A 24456-nucleotide genomic window follows, 5' to 3' on the forward strand; every position below is an offset into this window, starting at 1 on the left:
TAATTCAAGTTCCCAGGAATGTCATATGAGCAACGGTAGTTTCAGAATGGTTCTGAACTTAATTATGTAGTGCAAGTTGATTAGATTTATTAAATAGTTTACTTGGACTGAATAACAATTAGGCGTAGTTTGATTGGACTGAATAATTAGAAGTTGTTACTTGTTAGTCAGTTAGACTCTATGCCTAATATAAAACTGTATTGATGTGATACATTATCTACATACATTATATGCATACATTATATATATAACACCATTAAGTTATGTTATTCATACAGCTCAGAATAATACGCATACGGCTCAGAATAATACCATTTAGGGTTCAATATGGGACAAAAGAGCTAACGTTATTTTGCAGGTCGATCTACCTCACTATTACGAGGTTAGGTTTTCCTGGTAGACTTTATATTCAGTTAATTAGATTACATCAATATCTAACATCTACTGGATATCCAATAGTAGTCTGTTGACAGATAGGGAGAATTTTCTTACATACACTGCTGGAAATTATGGAATTTTCGACCACCTGAAAGTGATCTTAAATCAAATCGAAAGTCTTGTTTTGACCACTTTTGGTATCCAGAAAAATCTTTGTTGCTATTTCCGACCACTTTTTGCCTTTGACTTTATTTAAGATCACTTTCAAGTGGTCAGAAATTCCATAATTTCCAGCCGTGCTAGTTAAGCTTCTATTCGCTTCAGCCTCTTGTGATTCTAACGATATTAATGAAGTGAGTGACAAGCCGGTATCTTAGACAAATTGTTCATATCATCATGTTATATATGATATATCTAGGTCGAAATCAGCATTGTAGAAAGAATTGTTGATTAATGATGGACATATAAATGAACACACATGAACTTTGATTTTTTTTTTTTTTTTTTGAAAGCTACTGGCTCTATTACATTGTAGTATCTGACATGAACTTTGATTTATTTAATTAATTTACTTATTTTGCTGCCTGTTAGTGGAAATAATTTGCTTTTAATTTATTGAATTTGTCTATATTTTACTATCTATTGTGATCTTATAGATGTAAGCTAAGTTTTAAATGATTTCTTTGGTGTACGAAGAAATATATCGTTTATGAGTATAGATGATGGAGTAATGAGTGTTGTATCCCATATAGACTATAAGATACTTGTACTAACTATTATTTCATTATTATCTGACCATACATAAATATATCTTGAGAAAACAATTAATTATAATAAATGACATATCAACATTAAGACAAGCATGGAAAATAAAAGCAAAATTAGGGGAATCAATTAGCAAACGTAACAAAGATATTTGAACCTATAAATTCCCCTAGGACCTCATTGACAACATGTCGTATGTATGCTAACCTGAAACCATTTTTTTGGGGGTAGATGCCACAATCTGGTTGCTTTCTATGATCTACTTCAGGTTTAGGTTGCAGCTTTGAAAGTTCTTTTAAGTTCGGGTGTTTTTTTTTTTTAGTTTTATTCAGTAAGTTCCTTCACCTGGTGTTAAAGTTTTACTAGGTTTCAATTGAAGTTTCTGCTGAGCTTGATGGATATTTCTCACATATTGTCCTTCTATGCAGCTTCACCTTGTATTTTGCATTTTTGCTGTAGTTGCATCTTGTAAGTGTACAAATGATACACATTTTACCTTAATATAATTGACTAATTTATTTGACAAAGTTTAGATTTTAATTTGGTGTAATATTGGACCGTACTCCTATCTGGATCTATCTCAGCATTCTGTCTCAGGTTTTTTTCACGCTGGATCAGGGTCAGCGGATATCTCAGCGTGTTTGTCTAACCGAATTCAGTTGTGCTGAACTAATATTCAACCTGAATTAAATCGAGTGGATATTATTTTATCAAGGGATTTCTGATCAGCATTATTTTGGGAAGTTGGTTATGCTATATATCTAGTATAAAAGGGTTGGATTTCTATGTCATTATTCACGGAATTCATAGACATAATTTGAAGGACTTCTACTCTCTATATTAATTATACTATATCAGTTTATTCATTGTTTGAAATGATGGTTTCGTCATATTAGTCTGCCTGAAGCTGGGTCAGTGCAATTAAAGCTTGAAGAAGATTGGCATACACGTACCTCTCCAAGAATAGGTGTTGTGAAGATTAAAGTTGGTTTATGTGGCTAAGACATTTGTAATCAAACTCCTTGTAATCTTAGTGAACATCTAGTGGATTAAGAAGACGTGAGTTGCCCCGCAGACGTAGGGGTTTAGTTCCGAACTACGTAATCATTTGTTGTGTTCCTGATTCTACTTTCTTATCTTTTAATTTATTTTTTTCCCATTCGTAAAACAACTTAATTAGTGATAAATTAATTTGCTAATTAAAATCAAGTAGAATTTTAGGTTTCAACTTGCATTCAAGACAGGATTTAATTTTACATCTCAATATATAATGCTTTGCAGTTAAACATTGGCAATTACCAAAAAGAAGCCATCTAAATAAAGCAAAACCTTTTTATTAATGAAATGAGACACAAATTTACTTTATCATTCATATCACGCATGTTCATATTACTGATTTCTTCCTCGCATTGTCGTAAAACAACTTAGTCCGCCTTAGTCTCTGTTTGGAAAGTAGGAAAATGACTTCTAAAAAATATTTTCTAAAAAATAAGTCATTTTCTAAAAAATTATTTTTCAGGACTATCCCTTGTGGGAAAAAAATGATTTGCTGAGATGGAAAAAACGATATCAAATTTCTACCAAGATAACTGGAAATTCCAACTAATAAGAATCCTAATGAACCTAAAAAAAGGATAAAAGCCCAGCAGAAATTACTTATTTTTCGAGACCCGGGTAGAAGTTCTATCCATATATGTTCTGATCGCCAACTCATACTTGATCCGATTGTATTTTATTGGAATTTAGATAATACCCCAGAAAAATTGAACTTTGCTGTTTCCGCTAGTGTTTGGCTAACGGGAAACTGTCTTTGTGTGTTTGGTTCATTTTTCAAAAAATAGTAGGAAATTGAAAAGAAATGAATACTTCAAAATTTTAATTGTTTGATACTTTTGAGATATATATATATATATATATATATATATATATATATATATATATATATATATATATATATATATATATATATATATAATATTAACATTTTAAAAAATGTAATTGTTTTTATAATTTTTAAATATGAAAAAATTAATATTATTTGTAGACTTTACTTTTTTTTTTTTGACCGGCCCATGGGTCGCCAACCCGCATGGGGCGAACTTTGGTTGCATGAACCCTAACTTGTGGGTTTGGTGGGTCGACTCGAAAAGCCCGCAAAAAATTAAGCCTGAAAAATTTTGCATATGCAAAAAAAATGAAATCATTTTCCCCCAAAACATACCTATTTTCCCTTGACTAATGCTTCATTTTTCATTGACCTTATTTTTCCGCATCTTGCCAAACACTAATACTCAAAAAACATTTTCAGGAAGTCATTTTCGGGGTTTCCAAACGCCCTTAAATTATAAAGTATAGTATTTAAGGCTTAATTAAAGTATTGATTATACATTTAGAGCAACAGCTTGTTGAGAAACCACATCCTTGTTTGATTCTTCTTCCTGATACACAAATAATCGTCCGATCTCCGATCTATATGACAAGCTACGGCTCCTATGAGCCTATCTTCATCGGCAACTAGTAGCTGTGGTTATTGAGTCTGTTGAGCTGCGCATCAGAGATCTGTAAATAACACATAGAGATAATTCATCTTCATTATAAACACCGCCACCTTCTTTACAGCTAAGGGGTGGTGGCTCCAGCCTCTTCCCTCTTCCTCTTCTTCCTCCCAGTATAATTTAGATGAGGATGAGATAGGAGTGTAAGATTATTGTGTTGAGAAAATAAAAGATGATGAGATATGGAGGCGGGGGAGATGGGGGATCGGAGGAGCGAGGAGGACGAGATCGTAGGAGGCGGAGAGCGTGAGAGGAGAGAAGAATTGTGATAATATACGCCCGTTGAATGTAATTATATAGCTTAATTAGGAAAAATTAATTATGTGTTTAGAATTAGAAGAATAATTAGGAATGGTATAACTTAATTACTGAGATAGTTAATATTGTGCATAAATTAGCATAGGGAAATTATGTATATCATTTATTACCTTGTATAGTTAGTATAACTTTGGTAGGTTAATTATTATAGGTATTAGTAAATTAGTATAAATAGGTTATTGTATATGAAGATGAAGCACTTAGAAAAATATATTGTTATTCTAATATTTAGCTATTCTTCTTGGAGCCTACACACGCTCGAAGTGTGAAATTGGAGTTTGCCGTGACTCGAATATGGTTAGGAGCCAGAAGCCTGCTCGAAAGGTTTCTTCCATTGCGTACTAATTTTCAGTACGTAACATTGGTGCTTTCATTGCTTTCATTGGTGAAAGTATCTCCTATCTTTTTATTTTTATTATTATTGTAACTAGTAAATCACTCGCGCGATGCACGAAAAAAATTATGTTATTATAAATATAAATAAAAATAGAAAAACTAAAATATTTTAAATTATTTAATATAATAATATTTTTGAGCTTTCATTGGTCAAGTATTTATTATTTTTATAGAATACAAAATTACAATTAAAATTAAAATTAAAATTAAAATTAAAATTTTGTATGGTTAATATAATCTCTAATTATGTGCATATTCAAATAAACTTATAGAGATAATTTACATAATTACATTGATTTATTTTTAATTGTATTTCATCTATATTATAATTTTTACAATACAAATAATAACTAAGATAATTACATTTGGAAAGTAAATTTCAAATTTTGTATGTGTAAATTTAAACTCTAATTGAACACATTTTATATGATTATATAATATATAGCTATTTTATTTTTCAAAAGTATATTTTTTAAATGATTATATAATATATAGCTATTTTATTTTTTAAATGTTGTGCTTTTTTTTTTTTTAATAATAAAGGATGTTGTTTCATTAATTGTAACATTAATTATTTCTCAAACCATATAGCTTTATTATATAAAGGATTTTATTTTTTGTTGGCTGCATTTCTTAGAAATCAGAAAAAAAAAAAGGTGAAAAATTTGACCAAAAGAACAAAAAAACGGCAAAAGTAAAAAAAAAAAAAACAATTGAAAAAAGTTAGAAAAAAAATATATTATTATTATGGAAAACATTACTCATCGGTGTTTATTGGTTTCTATACACCAAGTATGGTATCCAATTGATGATTTTGTATTGTATGAGATCTTTTCTACAAAAGGACTCGTATAATATATTCATATTTTGAAGGATGAGAGTTATATTTTTCAAGCTTTGGTATGGTTTGATTCCATTGTGGATTCAATCATAGTCAAACAAACATTCCATGGCCAAAATATTTATGAAGGGTATTGCATTATGGATATAGAATTTCCTGATGCAGAATTAATAATGGCTATATGTGGGGAAATAAATCATCAAACTCCTACTCTTCAAGCCAATTGTTGGTGAGGACTATACTAATCAAGCCAATCAAGAAGAAATTAAGAATTTTATTGACGAGGAGATAGATCTTGCACCAAATACTATGGGAGGGCACATCACGGTATGCGTGGAATCAACCCAAATTGACTCACCAATTAAAGATAAAGCAGCAACTACAATTGTGCACATTAAGTCTCCCCAATTGTTTCAAGAATCCATTTTCACATCAATAGTGTCTTTGGAGGAAAATCTCATCCACTTTGCAGTTGAAATGATTCCCAAATTGGTCAAAATCATGACACCAATATGAAATTACAAGGCATCCAGTGAACATGTTGTCTATGATGTCCACGTGCGCCAAATCAATCAAGCATATGCAGTATCATTAAGACATGAATATGCTCATTTTCATACCTACACCTTAAGGACAAGATGTTTTTTGAAGGGGTGGAGAGTGATACGCCCTTGAATGTAATTATATAGCTTAATTAGGAAAAATTAATTATGTGTCTAGAATTAGAAGAATAATTAGGAATGATACAACTTAATTAGTGAGATAGTCAATATTGTGCCTAAATTAGCATAGGGAAATTATGTATATCATTCATTACCTTGTATAGTTAGTATAACTTTGGTAGGTTAATTATTATAGGTATTAGTAAATTAGTATAAATATGTTATTGTATATGAAGATGAAGCACTCAGAGAAATATATTGTTATTCTAATATTTAGCTATTCTTCTTGGAGCCCACACACGCTCGAAGTGTGAAATTGGAGTTTTCCGTGACTCGAATATGGTTAGGAGCCAGAAGCCTGCTTGAAAGGTTTCTTCCGTTGCGTACTAATTTTCAGTACGTAACAAATTGTGTGACAAAGAAATAGAGAGAAACATATCTAGTAGGAGCGTGACCCATATATCAAAAATCCCACCCGTCTCACGAATTGAGATCCGTAAAACAACGGTCTCACATACAAGTTTTTGCCAATAGTCGTCTTTGGTAGTGAGAATTATCCACAAAAACATATGTTAAAATTAGAAAAATATGAATCATAGGAAAATTTTTGCATCCTTTATTGTGAATTAATTGAGATAGTTTTTGTATATGTTTATGCACTCCTCAAACATTTAATACTCAAAATATTGTTTTTCCCACCCTAAATAAGAATTAAGCTTAGCTTCATGTGCAGCATCTTTTTTTATGAGTTGGATGATTCAAGTGCATTTTTTTTGTGTGTGCAGTTCTGGGGCTAATTTGAACTGTATTCTTTCTTTTTAAATTCAGTTTCTTAAATATAATAATACTTTTAATGTAGTTTTTAAATATATAAATTTTAAATACTAATACTAAACATAATATCATGAAAATTTGAATTGTCAAGAACTTCCACCAAGTCAATCTGTTAGCTTAACCAGACATAAATAAAATAGGATGGAGAGGGGTAGTTAATTAAAATTTAACTATACGTAATTTCGGTATTCATTCATATATATATTGTGACAACGATACATGTAATAGTAAAAGGAGTTTAGTTATTTATCATATCACTCACTAAACTCATTTATTTAGATATTTATATATATATGTGTGTGTGTGTGTGGTGTGTGTAATTCTACTATATATTCCATCTGTGAATGTGGGTGGCAGGCGGTGTATAGATTGATAGGCGGGCGGGCGTTTATTTTGGACATTTGATAGCCTTTGGAGGAATATTGCGATTACAAACTTTGAGAGCAAGACTGACAGTAAGATTGACATCCACGATTTGGAGAAGATGAGCCTTAAGTGTTTGGCAAAGACAAACAGTAGCTTGTAAATCGACAAGTCCAGCAATCAAGCTGCAGCAAGGCCTTGTGGAGCCATGGAGGGGGGGAGTGCCTACTTTACCACCCACCGAGTTTAGTAAACCAACACATACACGCAATTGTAGTGTGTTCTTAGGGCATATGCCGTTGCTGCGAGGCGGTGAGACCATCATCGGAGGTTGACGGCGAGGCGGTGGGGCCATCATCGGAGGTGGATTACCGCCGCGTGGAGGCGGCCGCCAGACGCATGGATACGGCCGCCACCAGTAGCATGGAGGCGGGCGCGAGCCACGTGGAGGCGGGCGCCAGACAAGTGGAGGCGGGCGCCAGACACGTGGTGGCGGACGCCAGCCAAGTGGTGGCGGGCGCGAGCCACGTGGTGGCGGGCGCCAGACACGTGGAGGCGGGCGCGAGCCACGTGGTGGCGGGCGCCAGACAAGTGGAGGCGGGCGCGAGCCACGTGGTGGCGGGCGCCAGACAAGTGGAGGCGGGCGCGAGCCACGTGGAGGCGGCCGTGGGCCAGGTAGTTTAATTGAAGTGACAAGGGAGAAGGATGCAAGGCTGAGCAGGGAAAGTAGGAGGATGAGTTTGGAAGCCATATTTGTAATTTGCTTTTGCTTGTATATATGGTGATTGAAGTGTGTGTGTAAATGTGAGTATTTATAGGCGCAAGCAGGGAACAATTGATTCAATTCACTTCAAAACCACCCTCCCAATTATGACTATTTACATTTCCATACATTCTCTGTTTAAAGCTTAGCTTACACCTAATTCCAATAATCAAACTTCATTTTTATTTTACTTTAATTTAATTTAATTCATTCCATGTTGATTTGGATATCTTCCAATTCTTTTTATTATAAATAATTTTTTTCCAACTTCTTGTATTATTTTTAAAATAATAGATCCTAGTGTTATATTGTGTTAAACTATTGAGGCCATAGTAGTGTAATTATCAACATCCCTATTTGGGATCATGTTTCATGAAATACTGCGAAGTTGAAACAAAATATTTGACTAATTAATTAATGAAATTATGCTGACTATTATGTAGTGTGATAACACTTTTATTATCATTTTTAATGGGATGTCACACGATCGAACCCGGAGGGTAGGCGCATTATGTTTTTGGGCTGAAAAAGATTTTGAAAGTATAGAATAAGTGGTACCATAAGATTAACCTAACAAGGCGACTTGGTGGCTGACCCTTGGTCTGAGTTTTATCAGGTAGTGAAAAACAAAGTCAACACATAGTTCGTGGCTTGTTTCATGGATAGTCACTTGAAGAAGCAAGTAGCGGTGCACGCAAAAGACTTCATTTCACTTGTATTTTGTACATACACAACACATAATGAAATCCTTCCTAGATTATAAGGAGAAAAATAGATCGGAGTAAGAAAGTTTTCCAAACCATACTATAAAAATCTATCATTTTTGTGACTAATTCTCTTCTCGTGCCAAGCTTTCACAAATGAGTTATCCATTCTCTTAAAGATGATTCGTTAGTCAAATTGCAAGGACCTAATTAAACTTGAACATTCAATGTTTGGTTTCCTTTGAACCTGCCAAGCTTTCACAAATGAGGTTTATATAGTAAATATGTATTGAAGGATGTCAAACATGTATTTTAGAAATTGTGAGGTAAAAATATTATTTTAAATTCAATAGAAATATTTTTAAACTTGTGAAGTTAAAATATTATTTTAAATTTAAAAGAAATATTTTAGGGGTTGTAAATTTAGAATAATATATGTCAAATTTAATGAAAATATTTTTGGAATTGTAAAGCTAAAATATTATTTTAAATTTACAACCCAAAATATTTTCTCTAAATTTAAAATAATATTTTCTCTTTACAAGTGCCAGAATATTTCCTCCAACGTACTTCTTTCCCCCAAAGAGCATCGAATAAAAATTAACTTCATTTGAAACACAATTTTACTCTAACTATATACTCCATATTTAGTTTAATTAAAGTACTAATGCTTCCATTTAAGCTACGTACTGTGCAACTTTTATAAAAAAGTAAAATTATTTTTTTAAAAAACACGCATGATTCGTAATAAAGTAATATATGTTCTATACTTTTTTAATTGTTTTTAGCCCAAAGAATTAATATCCAATCACCGAGATTAAATCCTGTGACTACGCATTTACAATGATAATAGAGGTATCATCACACGCAAGTACAATTGTTATTTAAAAGTGAGAGTAAGAAAGATTTGTAAGACTTAAAACTGAAATGGCCCTATGGTGAGGGTAATATAAGAATTCTTATTGCAATTTTTTTAATACAAAGAAGCATGAAAAATAAAATATTTTAGAATACCAAGTAATTCAATTTCCTCAAATTTTGCAAAATTTATTTTGTATGAAATAAATTCTTCTACGAATTGAAACAAGGTAAAATATGTTTTTTCTACGAATTGAAACAAGGTAAAATATGTGTTTCTTAAATTTGGATGTACTTATACCTCCAAATTTACAATTGAAAAACACTTTAGCTAAATTACTAGTTGATATATTAAAATTACAATCATTTTGCACATAATTTAGCAGTTACAATAATATTAAATTTTATGTAAACTAAATAATCACTTAATTTTTTTTTTTTTTTGAAAGAATCACTTAATCAAATCGGTTTAAGTTATAAATAGAGAGTCATTTTTAATAAACTAGTAAAATTCAAATGAAAATCTATAATGTGAAATAAAAATTACCTAATTTCATTTATTAGCTTATTTTCTTTGTCAATATATCAATAATTGAAGGCATCAATTATTCAACTTAACTTCCAAAAATATACAAATTTAAGGCAAATGGTATAGTTTTATTTGATTAATTAATTAATTAGTGATTTATTGTGTATATTTATTTTTTATTTATACTTTTAAGATGTAAATTTATTTACTAGTTTAATAAATAAATAATTTTGAAAAATGAAAAACTTAACTCAATTGGGTTTCGTCGTTGAGAAATTTAGGGTTGAGATTCAACCTTTTGAAAAAAATGAATAGCAGTTAATCATCTATAATTATGGTTGATTACACACACACGCACGCACACACACACAAACGATCCTATATATATATATATATATATATATATATATATATATATATATATATATATATATATATATATTTGAAATTATTGATAATAATATTTATTCTAATCATGTATGATCAAGGGCGGACCCAATCTGGGGGCAGTTGCCCCCACTCCTCCACCCCACCCATTTATATATATGTATGTATATATATATATATATATACATATATAACATGAAATATTATATAAAATCTATATTTATGTTAAAAATATGAATTATTTGAGGAACTTAGTTGGTTGAATTCTAAATTTTATGTTATAAAAAGCTTATGTCATGGGTTCAAATCTCATTAGCAACACTTTTAATTATCTTCTCTCTTTCATTTCTTCACAAGATAAATTAAATATTTTTAGTCTACTTTTTATGAATCATTTAATTGACAAATTAAATGCTTTTTTAGTCTAATTTTTATAAATCATTTAATTAATGTAGTATACAAATTTATAATATACTTTATTGTATTTGAATTAATTTATAAAATTCGATCTAACTAAAAGAAATTAAAATTTAAAAGTATTTATGAATATATTGTTGTGTAAATTATTTTATCTAATTAATTATGTTTCATATTTTCTCATAATTAAATATATTTTAATTTATAATGTATTTTGTATTTTAACCTTATAATTTGTCTTCTTTCAAAAAAAAAACCTTATAATTTGTCCATTCTAATCTTTATCCATAATTTTGACCATTTCAATAAGACTTTTCTAGCTTCGTCCCATGTTTAACGTGTATGATGAATTAGAGTCGTCCCATGTTTACCGTGTACGATGAATTAGAGTTACGTTGGTTGCCGTAGTAATTAATCTACATTGAAATACATGCCAAACATTTTACGGAGTAATAAATTTATGAGAAGTGGGAGCAGTACAATAATCTCATTAGCCAATTGCCTTTTTACATGGACGCATAGTACTATGGCCTCCCAATTCCGAGCCTTAGCCATTCTCTTAATTACTTTCCCTCAACATTACCTTCTTTTCTTTCTTTTTTTTTTTTTTTTGAAAGGATTGCCTTCTTTTATCCTTTCAGTAGGGTTTTAGCGAATAAATCTTTCGATGAAATACTCGTGTTCATTTTTGATAAGCATTCGTAATTGTTTGTTAATTAAGGTAAACAAATATGGTGCGTTTGGAAATCAGAAAAATGACTTACGGAAAATGTTTTTCGAGTTTTCAGTGTTTGGCAAGAGGGGGAAAAATCAGGTCAATAGAAAATGATGCATTAATCAAAGGAAAATATGTATGTTTTGGGGGAAAATGGTTCTTTTTTTTTTTTTTTTTAATGTGGAAGTCATTTTCCAAGGGATGCACATGCAAAATTTTTTAGGCCTAATTTTTTACGGGCTTTTGCGAGTCGACCCACCAAACCCGCAAGCTAGGGTTCATGCAACCAAAGCCCGCTCCATGTGGGTTGGCGGGCCCCGCGGGCCGATCCTCGGTCTTCTTTGTTTTTTTTTTTTTTTTTATTTTTTTTGAATTCAAAATTAAAAAATAATAATTAAAGCCTACAAACAATATTAATTTTTTCGTATTTAAATTTTTTTAAAAAAAGTTACATTTTTAAAAATGTTAATTATATATATATATATATATATATATATATATATATATATATATATATATATATATATATATATATATAAAAGAATGCTATTCACAAAAAGGATTTTATCAAAAGTATCCAACAATTAAAATTTTGAAGTATTCAATTCTTTTCATTTTCCTACTCATTTTTTGGGAAAGGAACCAAACGCACAAAGACAGTTTTCCATTGTGTAGCCAAACACTAGAAAGGAAAATGTTTTCTGGAAAATGACTCATTTTCCAGAAGTCAAATTTTCCTGCTTTCCAAACGGATAAATGAATAAATTTTAGAGCTCGTTTAATAAACAAAAACAGTTCGAACATTTAATTTGTATATATGCTTGTTTGCTAAGAGTTCGTAATTAAACATGTTCGTTAGGTTAGTGTTCGTTTAATAATGATCATGAACATGCTCGTTTAGTGTTCATTTAATAATTTTCACGAACATGCTCGTTTAGTGTTCGTTTAAATTGTTCATAACAGACCGTGTAATTTATTTTAAAAAAATAAATTAAAATACTACTTATTTTAGCCTTTTTAAAAAATATTAATTATATTTTCCGTACCACTCCTACACTCATACCAATTATGAATTAGCTTCTCCTTAGTTCTCATTCAGTTAAGGTTATCAACTTTTGATAAGTTATCGTTTAGTGGCTAGTAAAAAAGAACCCAAAACGAGAAATATTTACATGTGTTTGTTCGTTTAGTATTTGTGAATGTATTCGTTTACGTTAACAAACACATTCGTAAACGTATTCGCGAACATTAACAAACATGTTCGTTAATGTTAACGAATACATTTTTGAACATATTCACAAACGTTAACAAACACTAATGAATCATTATAAGAAATTTCATATTTAGAGACAACACAAGTTGTCACCAAAACTATCAATTTTGGTCACTAATTTTATTAGTGACCAATTGTTTATGTTGTCTCCTGTTGTACTATATTCTTTGTCACTATTTTAATAGTGACAATCTTTGAAAAGTTATCACAATTAATCAAAACTCTTGTGACAATGTTTACTTACATTAAAAGTATTATTTGAGTGATAACATTAGGGGTCACAATAAAATTACATTTTGTAATCAAATATGTTATTACAAAAAAAAAAATAAAAATGATCTAACTAGCGACAACTAAAACCGTTGCAATTAGTCATTTTATTGTGACAACACTTTAGTCACAATAATTGTACTTATTTGTGAGAATTGTTGTTGACTCAAAATGGTTATCATTTATCAGTGACCTTGGTAACAAATAATTACTTTGTTGTGTCAACAATCAGTAACAAATGTGGTATTTATTTGTGACAAAAAATGTTAACTCTGAAATAATCATTAGTGTTAAATAAAGTCATAATAACAATTCAATTTCTTGTAATCATCATAATTGTCACAAATAGCTTTAAAAAATAATGGTAGCATATTTGTCACTAAAATATTGAAAATTAGTGGCAAAATTTAGTAACTTTTTCTAAATTCTTTTCATGTTTCTCTGAAACTTCTATTTCTACTTGAAGAATAATAATTTTTCATGGGTCTTTGAAGTTATCATTTAAAATTTAAACCACGTGCGTAGCTTGACTTTTTTTTTTTTTTTTTTTTTTTTTTTTTTTTTTTTTTTTTAATACGAAATCAAAATGATCAACAAGTTGTAGAAGTGCAACTGAAATCTTTTCTTTATTCTTCTCTCCCTCTTCTTAAAATTATTTTGCAATTAAGATAGATATTAATAACTGAATAAATTAATTTAAGAAATGTCATAACATTTATATGATTATAATTTTCTTTCCATTTGGAACTGACAAAATTTCATTAAATTTTTTTTTTTTATGCTTCCAAACTTCAACAACATTTGATCATTCATTAATCTTTGTCTTTCTATAATATAGAGACTAAAGATAAGGAAATCAAATATATAATTACTTGAAAATTTTGTAGATAAACTAACATGAATTCAATTTTTAGTAAATTTTTTTTATTTACAATCTTATATGCAATTTGTACAATAATTGACTTTGTACCAATATGTATAAATAAAAAATATTATTATTAATAGAAAATAAACTAGAATAGAATCATCAAGAGACATAAAAGACTACAAATTGGGGTAACAACATCTACCAATTTAACTTCCACAGTTCCACCAAAGATGATTTCACATTCATACCTAAAGAAATTCATATAGCCTTTTTCAAAAGAATATTGAATTAAAGAATAAACCAGCAAGAAAAACTAGTGTCAAGAATTAATATTGATCGATATATTGGAAATTGACGCAAAACAAACTAACCTGGGAAAGCAGAGCAAGAAGAGTTCGGTTGGACCCAAGGTCCTGGTTTCAGGCTCAGCTAGGGGCCTCGGTTGGGAGCCTCAACGGCCAACCCGGGGGCTTAGTCGCGAGACCAGACGTGGTCAAGAGTTGTTATAACCACTCCCTCCTTTTTAGGGGGGCAGTAAAGTGGTTTTGCTGGTATAAAAGTCCTTGTATTTGTCTTGATTAGGTCATCTTCATGTTCACTTGCCTAATCAACTATTGTAATAGCATTACACCTCGAATGTAATCAATTAACAATCTCACAAGTCACAATCAATACGAAATTGTCCCCGCGACATATATTTATCCCATTATTTTACCTTTATTATTCATTCATTATTTTCTTTATTTATCGGGTTTAATAATTCGGACCACTCGTGTTAATTAAATTCATCATTGGTGCTTTCAATTAGAGCTTGACATACAAGCTCGAGCGTGCTATTCACTAGCTATGGCAAGATCAAGATCCAACCCTCACAATTCACATGACTCTAAAAACTCGGGCTATTTTAATAATTAGGATCACGGGTGGTTATTTTTAAAACATAGAGGACGTCTCATGGCTGTTTAAACCTCGGATAACCATAGCTGGTAAATCCCTAATACTTGGAGGACCATTGGAGGTATTAACTATTTTCTTTATTATTATTATAAATTATTTCCACGCACCCCCTCCCCCTCCCCCTCCCCCCCCCCCCCCCCCGCAAAAAAAAAAAAAAAACAAAAAAACAAAAAAAAAAAACTTGTATTATTTTTAAAATAATACTACGTAGATCCTAGTGTTATTGTATTAAACTTTTGTGGCCAGAGTGTGATTATCAACATCCCTATTTGGGATCATGGTTCATGAAATACTGCAAAGTGGAAATAAAATATTTCACTAATTAATGAGATTATGCCGACTATTATGTAGTGCGATGACACCTTTATTATCATTTCAAATTGTTATAATAATATTATTACTATATTAATTAAACCAAGTATTATAATAATTAGTACGTGGAGCAGTACACGGAGTGTGCAGCAACATTTCATGGGATAATGGCATAATGGCAGTTAGTGCTTACATGCATTTCCTAACTTTTAGCTTTATTGTTTTAATATAAATAGTCTTTGTATTCAAGCTTTTTTCATCAATCAAATTACAAAACATTCCTCTCTCTCTCTTCTCAATATATATAAATATAATATATAGATATATTATATTTAATATATATTATATTAAATATATTATATTTAATATATCTTACATTTGGTATCAGAGCCAGTCAACCTTTCAACCCCGAAATATTTCCCGTAGTGAAATATGGCAACAAATTTCAATATTGTATGGTCGGGTCCCAAATTGGACGGGAAACTCGATTACAATTATTGGCAAATTATGATGTCCACGCATTTGCAAGCTCAAAATCTTTGGAGCTTTGTTGATCCCGGTCTACAAGAAGGAGCTGAAGCAGGCGCTATACGGTGAGATAAATTAGCCTTGGGTCAGATTCACCAAGGTGTTCATTATTCCATTTTTGGGTAATTAGCTCGTGCTCAAACAGCAAAACAAGCTTGGGACATCTTAAAGGTGTCACACAAAGGAGTTGATCGGGCGCAGAAGTCTAAGTTGCAGTCGTTGAGAAGGTTGTACGATAATTGTGAGATGACCTCTACAGAAACGGTAGATGCGTATTTCACTCGTCTTATTGATATGGTGAATAAGATGAGGTTATACGGAAATACGATTGAAGATGGTGCAGTGGTTGAAAAAGTTCTTCGAACTATGCCGATGAAGTATGACCATGTGGTGGCTTCGATCACAGAATCACACAAAATTGAGCTCTTATCAATTGCAGAGCTGAAAGGTGTAGTAGAAAGTCATATTGACAGGATTGCGTCAAAATCGGAACCACTAGCAGAAGAAGCTTTGAAGAGCCAAGTCACCCTTAATGTGACTGGCACTAATCAAAGAAGTGGAGGATCTGGTCGAGGTCGTGGAAGAGGAAGAGGAGGTTCTAGTGGAAGAGGTCGTGGTAACTTCAACCAAGGAGGAGGACGTGGTAACTCCAACCAAGGAAGAAGTGGAGGTAATACCAAACAAGGTAAATTTCCATTTCATTGCTACAATTGTGGCAAGTATGGGCACAAGATTGCAGATTGTTGGTATAATGAGGACAACAATCGTGGAAATCAAGCAAACATTGCTGAAAACACAGCTGAAAAGTCTGGTGAGAGTTCTGAAACTTTACTTTTAGCCAGCGATAGTTTTTCTGCAGATAAAAACATATGATTCTTGGATACTGGGTGTAGTAACCATATGTGTGGGAAGAAAAAATTGTTTTCTGAACTGGATGAATCAGTCCGGTCTGAAGTGACATTTGGGAATAAGTCAAAAGTGCCAATTTTGGGAAAAGGTAAAATCTCTATTCAGTTGAAGGATGGTACTCACAATTTTATATCCAATGTGTTCTATGTTCCTGAACTACACCAAAATTTGTTGAATATGGGTCAGTTGTCAGAAAAAGGATATAAGATAGATATTGCTCAGGGTGTTGTACCATTGCAGATGCTAAGGGAGTTTTGATTGCAAAGGTAAATATGTCTCAAAATCGACTATTTCCTTTGAAAATTAAGCATACTCTCCTTGCTTGCTTTAATTCTGAAGTTTGTGATGATAATTGGTTATGGCATATGCGATTTGGGTATTTTCATTTCTCTGGATTACACTATCTTGTGAGAAAGGAACTCGTTTCTGATTTACCTGTTGTGAATGTCCTTGATCGTATATGTGAGATTTGTGTGATTGGGAAGAAGCATAGAGATCCCTTTCCCATGGGCAAGTCAAGGAGAGCAACAAAACAGTTGGAGATTATTCATTCAGACCTATGTTCGTTGGAGGTTCCCTCACATGGAGGTTTTAAGTACTTTATTACTTTCATTGATGATTTCAGTAAGAAAACATGTGTTTACTTTCTGAAGCAAAAGTCTGAAGCATGTGATGTTTTCAAACAGTTTAAGGCTTTTGTTGAAAAGCAGAGTGATTATGAAATTAAAATCTTAAGAACTGATAGAGGTACAAAATATATTGCTTATGATAATTTTCTGAAAGAAAAGGGTATTCAGCACCAAATGGCAGCTAGATACACTCCACAACAAAATGGAGTGGCTGAGAGGAAGAATAGATCTATCATGGATATGGTGAGGTGCATGTTGAAATCCAAGAATCTACCTAAACCTTTTTGGGCAGAAGCTGTTGCTTGTGCTGTCTATGTGTTGAATAGGTGTCCAACTAAAAGTGTCCGTGATAAGACACCCGAAGAAGCTTGGAGTGGGAGCAAACCCTCTATCAAATATCTCAAGGTTTTTGGATGTTTGGCATATGCACATGTGCCAGATCCGTTGAGAAAGAAGTTGGATGATAAAGGTGAAAAGTGCATATTCATTGGTTATAGTGACGCTTCAAAGGCTTATAAACTATACAATCCTGAAACTAAAAAGGTTGTTATAAGCCGGGATGTCACTTTTGATGAATATGGTGCCTGGGATTGGTTAGCTAAAGATGAAAGTTCAGTTGTTATTCCTGTTGTTGAAAATATTGTTGATAAGCAACCGATTCCAGATAATGTCCAGTCTCCTTCACAGCCAGAATCGTCAGTTCGACGATCTCAGCGCGAGCGCCACTTACCAGCTTGCTTGCAAGATTATGTTTTAGGTCATGATAATGACCTGTCTAATGAAGAGATTGTTCAATTTGCTCTGTTTGCAGATTGTGATCCTTTAACTTTTGAGGAGGCTGCTACAGAAACTCATTGGCTTAAGGCGATGGATAAGGAGATACGTGCAATTGAAAAGAATGGTACCTGGGAGTTAACAGATTTACCTCCTGGAAAGAAGCCAATTGGAGTAAAGTGGGTTTACAGAACAAAATACAAGTTAAATGGAGAAATTGACCGTTTTAAGGCACGGTTGGTAACAAAAGGTTACAAGCAGAAACCAGGTATTGATTATTTTGAGGTTTTTGCTCCTGTAAGTAGACTTGATACAATTCGAATGGTTATTTCTCTTGCTGCTCAAAATGATTGGAAATTGCATCAAATGGATGTCAAGTCTGCTTTTTTGAATGGTTTTCTTGAAGAAGAAATATATGTTGAGCAACCTGCAGGATTTCTGAAGAAAGGGGAGGAAAATAAAGTGTATAGGTTGAGAAAAGCCTTATATGGTTTAAAGCAAGCGCCTAGGGCGTGGTATGGTTGCATCGACTCATATTTTGTTGAAAGTGGTTTTATGAGATGTCCTCATGAGCACACTTTGTATGTCAAATGCACGGATTCTGGTGATATTGTTATAATCTGTCTCTATGTTGATGATCTGGTTTTTACTGGAAACAACTTGAAGCTAATCTCAGAATTCAGGGAGACACTCATTAAGAGATTTGAAATGACTGATATGGGCCTTATGTCTTACTTTCTTAGCCTTGAGGTTGTTCAGATGGATGGTGGAATCTGTATTTCACAGAAGAAGTATGTTGCTGATATTTTGAAAAAATTCAAAATGGAAAACTCCAAACCAGTTTCAACGCCGTTAGCTGAAAAGTTAAAGGTGTCCAAAGATGAGTGTGGTAAGAATGTGAATGTTACAGCTTATAAAGGCTTAATTGGGAGTTTGAGGTATCTGGTGGCAACAAGGCCGGATATTTCTTTTGGAGTTGGAATACTTAGTAGATTCATGGAGGAACCAAAAGAATCACATTGGACTGCAGCAAAGCGAATTCTGAGATATGTCAAAGGTACGAGTAATGATGGAATTTTTAACTCTACAAATGAAGCTGTGAAGCTTGTTGGGTATACAGACAGTGATTGGGCTGGAGATGTTGAGACCAGAAAAAGCACATCAGGATATGCCTTCTATCTTGGCTCAGCCATATTTTCTTGGTCTTCAAAGAAGCAGCAGATTGTAGCACTTTCAACCGCAGAAGCAGAATATATTGCAGCAGCAAATTGTGCTACTCAAGCAATTTGGCTGAGAAGAATTCTGGAGTTTTTACAACATGAGCAAGAAGCACCTACAACTATATTTTGTGACAACAAGTCAGCAATTTCGTTGTCCAAAAATCCAGTCTTTCATGGTCGCAGCAAGCATATTGATATCAAGTATCACAAAATCAGAGAGTTGGTTGTTGAAAAACAAATCAACATTGAGTATTGTTCAAGTGAATGTCAAGTTGCAGATATCTTTACGAAGCCGTTGAAGACGGAGACATTTCTCAAATTGAAGAAAGAAATTGGGATGACCAATATATCCAACTTGGTTTAAAGGAGACAATGTTATAATAATATTATTATTATATTAATTAAACCAAGTATTATAATAATTAGTACGTGGAGCAGTACATGGAGTGTGCAGCAACATTTCATGGGATAATGGCATAATGACAGTTAGTGCTTACATGCATTTCCTAACTTTTAGCTTTATTGTTTTAGTATAAATAACCTTTGTATTCAAGCTTTTTTCATCAATCAAATTACAAAACATTCCTCTCTCTCTCTTCTCAATATATATAAATATAATATATAGATATATTATATTTAATATATATTATATTTAATATATCTTACACAAATGAACTGTCACATCATAGAACTTCGATGGTAGGACGAAGCATTAATTTTTTGGACAGAAAAAATATTAAAAAGTACAAAACAGATACAACTATTGACAATAATGGAAAATAGCATGCAAAGATGAAAACATCATTTTTTTTAAATGTATTGTAAGAAAAATGTAGGCCAAGCGTATAAATATAAAAATATTTTTTTTTTTTTTTTAATGCTACTAGCTCTATTACATTGTAGTATCTGTTCATATACTTTCTCAACCTACTGAAACACAAAGAGCTAATAACGCCTCCACTGAGACTTGAACTCACAACCTTCCTAATGGAAGTCCAACCCGTGTACCATTGGACCACATAGTCCTGGTATTTACATATGCATATTATGCATATTATTTACTTTTCTTAAAAACCCTTGCATTCTTTCAGTGTAAACTTTAGTAAAGAAATATTCAGCTGTTAACTATTTATTTTTCTTTACTTATTCATTCTTTCCAAAAAAGTTGAATCCCCAACCCCAAGGACTCTCCACACACCGACCCGATAGAGCATTTATTCTATGTTGTGTGAATACGAGTATGATATCTATGTTGAGCATATAATATAAACATAAATGTGGAATCCAATTATCAGTTTAGGTTTTTAGTTGAGATGTAGCACATGCTTCAATTTGGTATTAGAGCCAGACCAAAGGTCATGGGTTCGTACCTCGCGCCACCCGATAAACAAAAGAGGTATCGGCCCGCACACGTGACCTGGTATCAGCTAGCTAGGGTTTCTATCTAATGGTCGACGGATCTGTCAATTACCATAACCACCCTCTCCACGGCTCATCAGCGTCAAATTGACTCATCGGAACTTCTTATTTTGGAGGGCTCAAGTTGTTCATTTTCTCAACGGACATGATCTAACGGAACCAATCCTTGCCCGCCGGCCACGATCTCGTTCGGCGAAGAGGGAGCACTGCCTCTGCCGAATCCTGCTTATCATCGGAACTTCTTATTTTGGAGGGCTCAAGTTGTTCATTTTCACAACGGACATGATCTAACGGAACCAATCCTTGCCCGCCGGCCACGATCTCGTTCGGCGAAGAGGGAGCGCTGCCTCTGCCGAATCTTGCTTATCATCCATGGGTTCGTCAGGATCAGGCACTTCTCTCTATGCTCATGTCATCGTTGTATGATGAAGTTATGTCCTTGGCCATCGGACATCACACCAGCCGTGCAGTGTGGACTGCCGTTACCTCCGCATTTGCCTCTTCGTCTCGGTCTCGCTCGTTGAACCTTCTCGGCCAACTTCAGACGTTGCAACAAGGTGATGCATCCGTCACTGATTATATCGGTCGGGCACAGGTTCTCATTGATGATCTAACTCTCGTCGGTCGGCACCTTCCGCTTGAAGAACAAAACCTTTACGTATTTCGGGGTTTGCGGCCTGAATTTCGGGGTCTTGTATCTTCTCTCAATGTCCGAGGAACACCAGTGACCTTTCATGAACTCTCGGACCTCCTTAGTGCCGAGGAGTTCGTCGTCAGCAATGGAGGACCGTCGCCGACAGCTTTTTCCGTCCAGAAATCCGAGCAGTCTCGTGGCGGCCGTCGCGGGAATGGCAGTGGTCGTGGTCGTGGTGGTAGGAACGGAAATCGTCAACCGAAGTGTCAACTTTGTGGAAACTTCGGGCACACAGCACATACGTGTTACAAACGGTATGAAAAAGATCCACAGGCTAATATGGTTTATCAGGGAGCTCCTACAGATTTTTCACCGGACTCTCATACTTGGTTACCAGACACAGGTGCAACGAATCTTGTGACTCCGGATATAGCGACACTCTCTATCTCAGACGAATATAATGGTAATGACACACTCCGTGTCGGTGATGGTACATGTTTGCTTATTAGTCATATTGGTCATGCATCTTTTCAAACCCCCTCTAGGTCGTTTCATTTGTCTAATATACTTCATGTTCCCACTTTATCTACATCATTATTATCGTTCAAAAATTTGCAGCTAATAATAAAGTATTCTTTGAGTTTCACCCATCCTTTTTTGTCGTGAAGGACATCAACACCAAGGAGATTCTTCTTCGGGGCAATAGTTCTAGTGGGTTATACACACTACAAGTTCCTAGTTCGTCACCTTCCGTGTTTCTTTCAGCTCGTGCGTCTCCTTCTGTCTGGCATGATCGTTTGGGTCATCCACACCATCGTGTCCTTAGTCGTGTTCTTCCCTTTTGTTCGGTTAGTGGGTCTAATAGTGCTATTCATTGTAGTTCTAGTCTATGTAATGCGTGTCAAATGGATAAATCTGCTCGTTTTCCATTATCACGTATTGATACTTCTAGTTCCAACATTCTTGATTTAGTCTATACTGATGTTTGGGGTCCAGCTCCTCTCTTATTTTCTGATGGTTATAGATACTTTGTTCTCTTTGTTGATGATTTCTCTCGGTTTACTTGGTATTTTCTCATGAAACAGAAATCGGATCTCTATGATATCTTTGAGAAGTTTCGTGTTCTTGTTGAAAGACTCTTTAATCGTAAAATCAAATCTATCCAATCTGATTTAGGTGTCGAGTACAAAAAGTTACGTTCCTCTCTCACAAAATTAGGGATCTATCATAGACAATCATGTGCCTATACTCACGAACAAAATGACCGTGTAGAGCGAAAACATAGACATATTGTCGAAACCGGTCTCTCTCATGGCTAAGTTTTACAATTTTGCATTTGAAATTGCAATACCCGGGAAAAAAATAGAACAAAGAAATACGACGCAACAGACCTCGTCTCGCAGCCTCAACCGTGTCTCTAGTCCGTTTACTTCGCTGGGGAACGCCTCAGTCCGCCATGAATGCTACCGTTAAGCTCCAACAGAAGAGAGAAGAAGAAACCTTTTGGAATTCAAAACTGAAAAAGGAGAGCGAGAGAGAGACGGGTATCATGGACAGAAAAAAAAAAAAAAAAAAAAAAAAACACCAAAAATAAAAACAAATCTAACGTTACTCAAATACCCCCTGCCCAATAAAAAACTATATCCTGCGCGGAAAATAACCTAAATATAATCTAATAATTACCATTAGTCTAAACCATTCATTATTAACGTCCAATGAACCAGAATTGTCCTAACCAGCTTATATATATATATATATATATATATATATATATATATACACTTCATGTGCAATTTTTTTTTTTTTGAGTTGGATAATTGAATTGAATTTTTTTTTTTATGAGAAGAAAAGCTTAATGCATTAAATCACGAAGAAGATGACTTACAAGGAAAGGAGGTGAGACATCAAACCACTCTCCCCAACCTGCATTAGAACTTGCCTCTCTTGCAACGGTGTGAGTGGCATAGTTCGTAAATCGTTTAACAAAACAGAATTTAACATCGTCAATTATTGAATTGAATTGAATTTTTGCTGTACAGTTCAGTGATTAATTTGAACTTTACTCTTTATTTTTAAATTTAGTTTTTTTTTTTTTTTTTGTATATAATAACTTTTAATGTAGTTACTAGATATATAAATTTTAAATACTAATAGTAAACATAATATCATTAAAATTTGAATTGTAAAAAACTTTCACTAAGTTGATCGATCAGTTAGTCGAACTAGACAAATAAAATAGGACTGGAGGGGATTAAGTAAATTTTAAGTATAGGTAATTTCGGTATTCATTCATATATATTGTGATAACGGTACATGTAACTGTAAAAGGAGTTTAGTTTATCATATCACTCACTAAACTCATTTATTTAGATATATATATATGTATATGTGTGTGTAATTCTAGTATTCCATCTGTGAATGTGGGTGGGTGCAGGCGTTTATTTTGGACATTTGATAGCATTTAGAGGAATATTGCGATTACAAACTTTGAGAGCAAGACTGACAGTAAGATTGACATCCACGATTTGGGGAAGATTAGCCTTAACTATTAGGCAAAGACAAAGAGTGGCTTCTAAATCGACAAGTCTAGCAATCAAGCTGCAGCAAGGCCTTGTGGAACCATTGAGGGGGGGAAGGCCTACTGTAGCACCCACCGTGCGTAGTAAATCAACACATACATGCAATTGTAGTCTGTTTTTAGGGCATATGCCGTTGCTGCGAGGCGGTGGGACCATCATCGGCGGTTGACTGCGAGGCGGTGGGGCCATCATCGGAGGTTGACTGCGAGGCGGTGGAGCCATCATCGGCGGTGGGGTCATCATCGACGGTGTTGGGACCATCCTCGGCGGTGGGGACCTCCTCGGAGGTCGATGACAAGTGACAAGGGAGAAGGATGCAAGGCTGAGCAAGGAAAGTAGGAGGATGAGTTTGGAAGCCATATTTGTAATTTGCTTTTGGTTTTGGTTGTATATATGGTGATTGGAGAGTGTGTGTAAATGTGAGTATTTATAGGCGCAAGAAGGGAACAATTGATTCAATTCACTTCAAAACCACCCTCCCAATTTAGACTATTTACATTTCCATACCATCACTTTTTTTTTCTTTTAGTATACTATCGACTATATTACAGTGTAGTATCTGTTCAATATACTTTTTCTATCAATTATACCCATAGCTC

The 24456-nt window shown here is 33.5% G+C and overlaps 1 protein-coding gene across 1 annotated transcript; it reads right to left on the reverse strand.

The window, feature by feature from the left end:
- Positions 1-6908: 6908 nt before the first annotated feature.
- LOC109151117 (lipid transfer protein EARLI 1-like) lies at positions 6909-24242 on the reverse strand. The gene is made up of 2 exons (XM_019299036.1): positions 23996-24242; positions 6909-7482 (listed from the first exon to the last, which is right to left on the reverse strand). The coding sequence occupies exons 1-2, from the start codon at positions 24215-24217 to the stop codon at positions 7138-7140; spliced, it is 567 nt and encodes a 188-aa protein (XP_019154581.1). The 5' UTR covers positions 24218-24242; the 3' UTR covers positions 6909-7137.
- Positions 24243-24456: the final 214 nt, after the last annotated feature.

This window comes from Ipomoea nil, unplaced genomic scaffold (assembly GCF_001879475.1).
Source record: "Ipomoea nil cultivar Tokyo-kokei standard unplaced genomic scaffold, Asagao_1.1 scaffold2283, whole genome shotgun sequence".
Lineage (NCBI taxonomy): Eukaryota > Viridiplantae > Streptophyta > Magnoliopsida > Solanales > Convolvulaceae > Ipomoea > Ipomoea nil.

Coding starts and splice junctions, on each gene's coding strand:
- LOC109151117 (XM_019299036.1), bottom strand. CDS start 24,217: ATGGCTTCCAAACTCATCCTCCTACTTTCCTTGCTCAGCCTTGCATCC. Junction 7,483..23,995: donor TGATGGTCCCACCGCCTCGC/AGCAACGGCATA, acceptor CCACGCGGCGGT/AATCCACCTCCGATGATGGC.